Source organism: Abramis brama, assembly GCF_963993115.1.
Source record: "Abramis brama genome assembly, chromosome: 11".
NCBI classification, from domain to species: Eukaryota; Metazoa; Chordata; class Actinopteri; order Cypriniformes; family Leuciscidae; genus Abramis; species Abramis brama.
In genome coordinates, this window is record NC_139973.1 from 41179147 (window position 1) to 41189666 (window position 10520).

Below are 10520 nucleotides of genomic sequence, written 5' to 3' on the forward strand. Positions count from 1 at the left end.
CCAGATCCTTCATTCCTCCATACAGAATCCCTCCAGGTCCTTCATTCCTCCTTACCGAATCTCTCCAGATCCTTCATTCCTCCATACCGAATCTCTCCAGGTCCTTCATTCCTCCTTAACGAATCTCTCCAGATCTTTCATTCCTCCATACCAAATCCCTCCAGGTCCTTCATTCTTCCATACCGAATTTCTCCAGGTCCTTCATTCCTCCTTACTGAATCTCTCCAGATCCTTCATTCCTCCATACCGAATCTCTCCAGGTCCTTCATTCCTCCATACCGAATCTCTCCAGATCCTTCATTCCTCCAGGTCCTTCATTCCTCCATACCGAATCTCTCCAGATCCTTCATTCTGAATCTCTCCAGGTCCTTCATTCCTCCATACCGAATCTCTCCAGATCATTCATTCCTCTATACTGAATCTCTAAAGATCCTTCATTCCTCCATATAGAAACCCTCCAGGTCCTTCATTCCTCCATACTGAATTTCTCCAGATCCTTCATTCCTCCTTACCAAATCTCTCCAGATCCTTCATTCCTCCATACAGAATCCCTCCAGGTCCTTCATTCCTCCTTACTGAATCTCTCCAGATCCTTCATTCCTCCATACCGAATCTCTCCAGGTCCTTCATTCCTCCATACCGAATCTCTCCAGATCCTTCATTCCTCCAGGTCCTTCATTCCCCCATACCGAATCTCTCCAGGTCCTTCATTCCTCCTTACTGAATCTCTCCAGGTCCTTCAATCCTCCTTACCGAATCTCTCCAGATCCTTCATTCCCCCATACAGAATCTCTCCAGGTCCTTCATTCCTCCTTACCGAATCTCTCCAGGTCCTTCATTCCTCCATACCGAATCTATCCAGGTCCTTCATTCCTCCTTACCGAATCTCTCCAGGTCCTTCATTCCTCCTTACCGAATCTCTCCAGATCCTTCATTCCTCCATACCGAATCTATCCAGGTCCTTCATTCCTCCTTACCGAATCTCTCCAGATCCTTCATTCCTCCTTACCGAATCTATCCAGATAATTTATTCCTCCATACTGAATCTCTCCAGGTCCTTCATTCCTCCATACCGAATCTCTCCAGGTCCTTCATTCCTCCATACCGAATCTCTCCAGGTCTTTCATTCCTCCATACAGAATCTTTCCAGATCATTCATTCCTCCATACCGAATCTCTCCAGGTCATTCATTTCTCCATAGAGAATCTCTCCAGGTCCTTCATTCCTCCATACAGAATCTCTCCGGATCCTTCAGATTCCCTGCTCCATGTTGGTGCTTCTTCTCTTCAGTTCACCCACTCATTTTCTATAGGGTTCATGTCAGGGGACTGGGACAGTCATAGCAGATGCTTCATTTTTTCACTGACCATTTTTTTGTTAATGTTTTGGATCATTGTCCTGATGGAAGATCCAACCCCGGCCCAAGATTTCTAGATTTTTTATTTTTTTATTTGTTGGTATTTACTAGAATCCATGATGCCATATATCTGAACAAGAAGTCCAGGACCTCCTGCAAATAAATAGGCCCACAACATTAAACATCCAGTGGTATATTTAACCGTAAGCATGGGGTAATTTTGATCCCATCTGGTGGGTTTGCTGCCTAAAAGCTCTTTTTTTGTTTCATCTGACCACAGAATCTTGTCCCGTTTGAAGTTCCAGTCATGTCTGACAACTGAATATTCTGGAGTTTAGTTTTGGATGAGCGAGGAGGATTTTTCTTGAAACCCTCCCAAACCACATGTGCTGATATAGGTACTGTTTGATTTTTTTTTAGGCTTTCTGACCCCAAGGCTCAAGTAATCTCTGCAATTCTCCATCTGTGATCCTTGGAGAGTCTTTGACCACTCAAACTCTTGCATTAAGACAATATAGACACACATCCTTTTCCAGGCAGATTTGTAACATCTTCAGTTGATTGAAACTTTTTAATCATTGCCCTGATGGTGGAGATGGGGATTTTCAATGCTTTAGCTATTTCCTTACATCCACTTTCTATTTCAAAAGAAAGTGGATGTATTTTCAGTCTCAAACACACGGTCTGAAATCGCTGGTGTTTCTGACATCACAAACTACCTTGTAACCAGATCAACGTGTGATTGTCAATGAGTGGATCTCTGAGCTGCTGTGAGTGAGTGGAGGCGGGACTCATTTTCATATTCATGATACCTCCAGTACTAAATGAGGCAAGGGTATAGAGTTACATTCAAGATATTTTAAGGCATGAAGAATTTTTTTAAAGGAAAAAAATTGTTTTAAGGAAAAAAATGATTGACTACAGGGGAACTTTAAATAATTTCTATATAATTATTTTTATAAGACAATAGGTTTCTCACTCTTTTTTTCTGCCTCTCCGTGTACCAATCTAGTTTTACTATAAATGTTTAGTTTTATGACAAATTGCTTATGATGTTCCTCATTTAGGCCTATAAATCACTTTATATAAAAGTGTCTTCTAAATTAATATATCTAAATTTAATAAATAATATTAAATCTACATTAAATTAACTTAAAGGTAACACTTTATAATAACGTTCAGTTGTAAGTCATTTATAAGTGGTTAGTTAATGATGAACTAGTCATTTACAGAACATTCATAAATGAGTAGCAAGTGATATACTAACATTTTATGTATGTTTTGTAAATTCCGTTACAAGTCATTTACATGTGATTAGTTAATGATTAACTAATTATTTACGAAACATGACTATGCGTTCATAAATGATTAATAAGTGATATGTTAATTATTGTATGCATGTTTTGTAGATTCAGTTATAAGTAATTTACAATTGATTAGTTAATGATTAACTAGTCATATACAAAACATGAATATGCGTTTCATAAATGTTTAATAAATGTTTGTTTTTTTGTATATATATAGCAATTAGAGGGTGCAAAAAGTGTTGTAAATGCCTTGAATACACATACAGATCATTTGTAGGTATATGTAACACATTTACAAGTGATGAATAGTTTACACTTTAGATTAGGGGATGCAGAAAGTGTTGTAAATTATTTACAACACTTTCTGCATCCCCTAATCTAAAGTGTAAACTATTCATCACTTGTAAATGTGTTACATATACATTCGTAGATAACATTCGCAGACCTTATGCCTTTTTGATTCTTGAAGTGGTAATCTACAAATGAAGTGTAAGACATTTACAAGTGATGAATAGTTTACACTTTAGATTAGGGCAGTGGTTCCCAATTCCAGTCCTCGTGACCCACTGCTCTGCACATTTTGTATGTCTCCCTTATTTAACACACCTGAACCAGATCATCAGCTCATTAGGAGAGACTCCATGAACTGAACTGAGTGTGTCAGATAAGAGAGACATACAAAATGTGCAGAGCAGTGGGTCACGAGGACTGGAATTGGGAACCACTGGATTAGGGTATGCAGAAAGTGTTGTAAATGATTTATTCATGCGTTTACACATCTATAACAGGTGTTGAACACTGTAGTGTGTACTGCAGTGTAAGTGCTGACTGGTGAGGGTATAGACAGCTTCTCTGAAACACATGGAGTCTTTAACCACTGTGCACCTGATGTGAGCAAAACACACAAAAAATTTAACATCATTTATTAAACATTTATAAAACGCATAGTCATGTTTAGTAAATGATTAGTTAATCATTAACTAATCAATTGTAAATGACTTGTAACACAATTTACAAAACATACCTAAAATGTTAGTATGTCACTTGCTACTCATTTATGAATGTTTTGTAAATGGTTAGTTCATCATTAACTAATCACTTATAAATGACTTACAACTGAACGTTATTATAAAGTGTTACCAATTTGGATATTTGCAATGTAATGAATGCATTTTTGTTTAACACATTGATGTTTATTTCACTTTTACTCTTTATTTTCTTTGTTGATAAAACAGTCAGCATGAAATGGAAGTTTATAATAAATGCTGCAATATTCCATTAAAACAAGAATTGTCAATTTTGATTTCACAGTGACTTTAATGGTTTACTAGTCTAGTGTTTTTACAGTTTTACCAAACGTGTGAATGAGAGAGCTGGAGACAGATTTTCATCTGCAACTCTATTAACACACTCACTATATGCTTTACTATACCTCTGGTTTACTGTTCCCCATTTCACAAGCTCTTTATGACCAGTCACTTTGCTACCTTGGTTCTTGGTTTACAGTAAAAGTGGTTAAACTTGGTATGAGGGACGAAAGTGGAATGAAATTTTATGTAGTTTTAAAGAAAGAAACATCATAAATGTAACTTTATTGACAACAACAGTTCCTATATCAATATCCTAACCAATAGGATAGCCTTAAATAATGTTTAGTCGCCTAAAGAGCGTTTTACACGATATATATACGGTAAGCTATTCTTGAGATCTTGCTGCCTCTTTCACACAAAAACTATTTTAGATGCTATCAGTAAAATATTAATAGAATGAGGAAAATCAGCAACAGTGTGTATTATTTTTCTACATTTTGTTTTAGATCACAGATTTTCTCATTCATTTCTGTGAAGGACCGAATTAGACACACGTCTTACAGATAATTTTGTAATTTAAAATTATACAATAATATTATATTATATCATAATATTTTCAATAAATACATTCCCTCACACCAATATAATGTATTTAATGTATATAATTGAAGAGTAAGTATTTGTAATTTGTAAATGATGCTCAAGCATTTCTCAAAAATATTGTCACTTTTTAGACCCACACTTTAGTCTCTAACTCATTGTATAGTTTGTTATATTAAAGTATGAGCATGTTCCAAAATATGACAACCACACTCTCAGAAAATAGACACAAAAGCTGTCAAAAAAAGTTCGAATATGTACCTTTAAGAGGTAAATAATGTATAAAGGTGCACCTGGCTACAGTGACAGATTTTGTAGCTGTATATAAATCCCATCCGAAGAGCACAAGATCCTCATTAGCTATAGATGTGAATAAACAAACACACATGAGAACATTACAGTACATGTTAATGAGTAGATTATATAATAACCTAAATTACTGTCAGGACAGCCAATCGGGATTGTGGATTAGAGCTGCTTATTCTTTAATTAGTAACGGTCAGATATAACCGTATGTTTAGGATCAGGTTAGAGAAGAGACTTAAAGAGCTTGACCTGAGATCAGAAACATGAAATCAACATGAACTCATGAATCTGAGTTTGAGTCTAATTTAAACATAAAGTTCAAACACAGCATCAAAATAAAACATACTGATTTATTTTTAGATTTAGATTAAATTTGCTTACAATTCATTTCATTTGTTATTTGGTGAAGTATTTAATATGGAAAATAAAAATTATCGATGCAGAATACAGGGACTGTCAAGGTTTTCTTAAAGTTATGGACAAACTTTCTTAGTAACATTAATAGAATGTTCGTTCAAAGTTATCTGGTTTTTAATAATGTTCTCAAAACATTAGCAGAAAATCATTATTTATACATCATTCATATTTTTCTTCAAAGTTTTAGTTCGTCTAAGTTGTTTAGAGAACATTCAAAAGTAACGTTCCCATAATGTTTGGAAAACGATAAAATGGAATGTTCCCTTAACATTTGTTAAACATTAAAACTTTAAGAGAACATTCAGAAAATGTTTTTCAAACCTAATGGGAACGTGAGCACAATAGTCTTCTAATATATTTTGTTGTGCTAATAATATGAAAATTAGATGAGAACTGAGGTGAAAAATGATTGTGATTTTAATGGTAAAAGACAGTAAAAATGCTACAGTGAAAACTGTTAATTGGTTAACAGAAATTTTACATACTATGTATGGTAAATAACTGTGATAGATCTAACCCTACATTTAATGTAATTTTACAGTAAAATACAGTTTTTAGAATTGACAAAGAACAAGTCATTGTATAATTTACAGTGAAAAATTGTAAATTGACATTCATAGTTTTTCTTAGTTTTTTTTTTCTAATCAGTTATGTACATGTTATATGTACGGGTTTTATATTACATTTAATGTTGTTAGATTAATGTTTATTGCATTTTTAAAAATTCATGTGTGTTACCATTAGTTTTTGTGTGAATGACACTGTTCAGCTTCTGTATATTACTACAATCTTGTGCAAAAGCTGCTTGAGATGAGCTTTGATTCATCATGTGACTCTCATCACCACTGTGATTGGTGGTTGTCAGTATATTAAAATGGTCCAAAACAGATATTAGTACTTCAATAGGTCGGTAAATTAACATTATGGGCCCTATCTTGCACCCAGCGCAATTGACTGTACACCGACGCATGTATCATTCCTATTTTGCACCCACGCAAAGCAGACTTTTCCCTCCACAGACGCACGTCGGTTAACTAAGAAATACACTTGCGCTCCCCGGGGCGGTTCAGCGCAAAGAGGAGGCGTGTTCCGGCACAAACGTTCCCTCATGCTATTTTACAGGTTTAGAAAACAATTCCGCCACTGGCCGGAAAAAAAACTGTTTAAAGTCAGTGGCGCGTTGCGCATGTTATTCATATGCTATTTTAAGGGCCATAATCAATGTAGCGTGTGCTCAACGCGCATACACTTTAATTCTCTCATCTACACACAGATGCAGCAGTTATCATTTTTGCAAATCATACATTATTACGATAGATAGATAGATAGATAGATAGATAGATAGATAGATAGATAGATATTTTATTATAAAAGCATACATCTAGCTTACACATTTACCCAAATTATCGTACGCCTGTTTAACCGAAGTTAATTTGGGTGTGTTTCTCCATCCCTAACGTCCCTGACGAGAACGTCGGTCTCCTCGGCTGTGAACCGCTCCTGGCAAATCCACCGTTATAATAGCAATCCGCCATGGAACAAGCGCGCCTGCTCTTAAAGGGAATGTGAGATGTCGCTCTGATTGGTTTATTTCACGTTACGCCCAAACCACACCTATGAATAATGAAGCTACTTCAGACCAACCCATTTTAGATTTGCGTCGATTTGCGAGACCCGCCCACAAAGTTACTTGCGTTTTGCGCTTGATACTTGCGTTTCAGATCGTTAAAATAGGGCCCTATATCAGATAATTATATAAGTTATTTACTGTAAATTTAAGTTAAGTCTGTAAAACCTAAAATATTGCTACCGTATTTTTTACGGTAGATTTCTGGCAACCGCAGCTGACGATTTTTACCGTAAATTTAACAGAATTATTTTTACAGTGTACGTATTAATCAACTAATGGCCATAAAGATGTTTGAACACACATTCATCATATTTCAGCATATCGTGTGTCAGACTCACAGAAGACAAACTGCAGATGTTGTGAATAAACTATGACTGTTACCACACGCGTGTCCTCAGCTGTAAGAGCCTGAAGTGCTTAAAATACTCCATGTGTCAATCTCCTGATCCCTCTATCTGCTTCTGTTGGAGGCGTTTGAGGATCAGAAGATTAGTGGAGCGCTATAAAAGAGTCCGGCAGAGACACTGGACACGATCTGAAGCGAGACATCGCAGAAGAGAAGCTAAGAGAACCAGAAGAGCCAGAAACTCCAGCACAGGTAAGAGATTCACCTCACCTGAGACACATTTTACAGCACAATGCACTGAGAAAGTCAGGTAAAGTACTACGGTATTTAATTTAAATGTTCTCAGACAGGCTGTAGTAAATACACAACACATGGATTTACTGAGAGCAGGAATTCTGGGATGAGGAGCATGAGGAGGACAAGAGAGAAAACAGAGGAAGAGAGAAAGACTTTCGTGGAATGAAAAAGAACAGACAGATTTAGTGATAGAGAGGGAATAAATAAAAGGAAAAGCAGAATGTGAGTCAGAATTACACACCTGGACATTCAGTTAAACATTATCCCTCTGGTACTGTTTGCGTGTTGGTCAAAAATTATGGTTGGTTGAAAAAAAATTTATCTTAATGAAATGATTGTACTATATTTTAGTCGATAATGTTTTTTTATCTAATATTTTGTATTTTTAGGGGATTTTGAGGTACTCAATTATATGTATGCACTTGGCAGATTATTGTTGAGGTGAAATAAGTTTTGTGGCCTTGAAAAGTTATACAATTTTTCATTTATTGTTATGAAAAATGCACAAAAATACAATTTTAAATTTTTATATGAATATGATTTTCCGAAACACGTTTTACTCTAAAACTGTGAGAAAATCAAAGCCTTAAATCTAAAAAAACTGTGTCCCAAATATGAGGTTGATATCTCAAAAAATTAGCTTTCAGTCAGATTTTGTTTGGCCGCAGTACCAAACGCTTCCACTACATGAAATTAGTCTACAATTCATTTTCAATGCGCTCCTTTTTTACCGTGAACAATACAAGTGTGACTATTTTTTTCAGGACCATTTAACCTTTCGAATCATGTCCATGTTTATTTTGGGTTCACACAGCAAGTGGCAAAACATAACCATAACCAAGTTTTGTATGGTAACTTAACCATTCCGATTAAGTTAAAAATTCTAAAAAGAAAAGTATAAATATAAAGTTGGAATTGTGGAGAAAAAAGTCAGAATTGTGAGATAAAAACTCGCCATTTCTGTACCTTTTTTATTTGTATTCCATGGTGGAAAGAAGCTTCCCTATATTACAGCCTCAAAGACTTGAATTTACTATATACTTCTTTAGGTGAAGCTGAAATGTACAGTAGACATTTAACAGCAAGAGCCAATTTAGGCAAAAACAGACTAAAAACAGAAGCTCTGACACATTTCTCCCAGGATTCCAGAAGTAGGCTGGGATAAATGTGATGGAATTAGAGCGCTGGGCATCTCCTCTACGAGATTATGTAAAGAGCAACAGATGTTGGTAAATAAACTCATTGTGTAACCAGCATATTAGGATTAACACAATCCCAAAATGAGAAGATTAACAGCTAACCTGTTAAGGACATCGGTAAAGGGGACAATATAGTAGTTAATAATAATATAGTTTTTAAAGTAAGCCTGTTTATATTTCAGTAAGTGAGAGAAATGGACGCCCCAGCACCCGTTGAGAAGAGAGCGCCACCAAAGTTCAAGCAGAGGACCACTCGCACCTTCAAGAGCAAGGCTCCTAAACCTGGCCAGAAAGGCATGGGAGATGACATCCCTGGGATGGAGGGTCTCGGCACAGGTAAACCGTGGCATTTCAGTCGCCTTCATCATGTAAATATTGTTTCAGTGTTTTGAATGAGCCTGACCACCTTCTTTCTCTGGGTTTTCAACAGACATCACTGTGGTTTGCCCCTGGGAAGCTTTTGGTGACATGGAGCTCAGCGATCTGGCGAAATATGGAATTTTGTAGCCAACTTTCCTTCTGATCACGTAATATTACACACATCAAGACTGAACAAGCAACAGATGCTTTCAGCCCAACACACAAAGAGGAATGACATGATTCCATTTTTTTTTTTTTTGGGAAAAAGGACAAATAGCACAGTGACTCTTCTTCGACTGCATCACTGGAATCGATCTCAGAGATGCAATATCATGCAGGAACTAAGTACAAATTGGCTTTATGTTTTTGAACTGTACATGTGATTGTGTCTGTGTCAGAATCAACTCAGTTCATTAAAATCCTCGATTTGGCAGTAGAACACAATAAAAAATTTATTTTCCCAAATTTGTGTGATTAGTCTTTTGTCTTTCAGAACTGATAGAGAATCTTTAAACTGGGTCCATTATGAGACATTATTTCATTTGAAAAGAAGGTTCTCTGCGCTTCTGTAATCCACAAACAATCCGGTGCAACCAGGGCAGGACAAAACAAACCAGACAAAAGGAATCGCCGGTGCAGCACAGATGTCTACTGATTAAAATATTTATTTAAGGTGCATAACAATGAATGACTAACGTTTCGATGTAAAGTTACATCTTCATCAGAGTCCTTGGAGAGAATGAGCAATGAAGCCATTAATAAGGATCATCAACAGGTGTGATTAAGGGGGCGTTGGCCACCCAAAAATACACCCCTCTAAACCAAGGTGTCACACTCATAAATCAGTCATTAAAGGGCAAGTACCCACATACAGATAAAAAAAAAAAAAAGAAAAAAAAAAGTAATATAAAGTTCACAATACAATGGGAATAAAAATATATTCATCTTAAATACTGTATTTTAATATGCTTAAGTGTTTAGAGAAAGCATGTTAAACTCAATTCTTCATTTAGACCTAAAGGTTCTCGAGTGTTAAGTGTATGTATCCAAAACGCTTCCCTGCATAGGAGTTTATTAATAATATCACCACCTCTGGGTGGAGGTATTATTTTCTCAATTCCCCAAAACTTCAAAGATGCAGGGGAACCATGATTGGCCTGCTTATAGTGCCTCGCCATGGCATATGTTAAGTTCTGGGTATGAATTGCTGTTTTGTGTTCAGCTATCCTTAGTTTAAGTTGACGTTTTGTTTGACCCATGTACACCAGTCCACAGGGACACTTTAGAAGGTATACTACATGAGTACTGTTACAGTTGATAAATGAAGAAATAGAATATTTCTTACCAGTACGGGGATGTGAAAAATCTTTCGCATTGGTCGAATTGGAGCA

At 36.1% G+C, this 10520-nt stretch overlaps 1 protein-coding gene across 1 annotated transcript; it reads left to right on the forward strand.

The window, feature by feature from the left end:
* Positions 1 to 7385: 7385 nt before the first annotated feature.
* LOC311092943 (retinal cone rhodopsin-sensitive cGMP 3',5'-cyclic phosphodiesterase subunit gamma-like) lies at positions 7386 to 9594 on the forward strand. Its single transcript, XM_084129977.1, has 3 exons — positions 7386 to 7525; positions 8952 to 9105; positions 9200 to 9594. The coding sequence occupies exons 2-3, from the start codon at positions 8964 to 8966 to the stop codon at positions 9274 to 9276; spliced, it is 219 nt and encodes a 72-aa protein (XP_083986103.1). The 5' UTR covers positions 7386 to 7525; positions 8952 to 8963; the 3' UTR covers positions 9277 to 9594.
* Positions 9595 to 10520: the final 926 nt, after the last annotated feature.

What these genes read in the sequence shown, in the direction of transcription:
- LOC311092943 (XM_084129977.1), top strand. Translation starts at nt 8,964, where the DNA reads ATGGACGCCCCAGCACCCGTTGAGAAGAGAGCGCCACCAAAGTTCAAG. An exon ending in GATGGAGGGTCTCGGCACAG is followed by an intron (nt 9,106 to 9,199) that starts GTAAACCGTGGC and finishes GGTTTTCAACAG; the next exon opens with ACATCACTGTGGTTTGCCCC.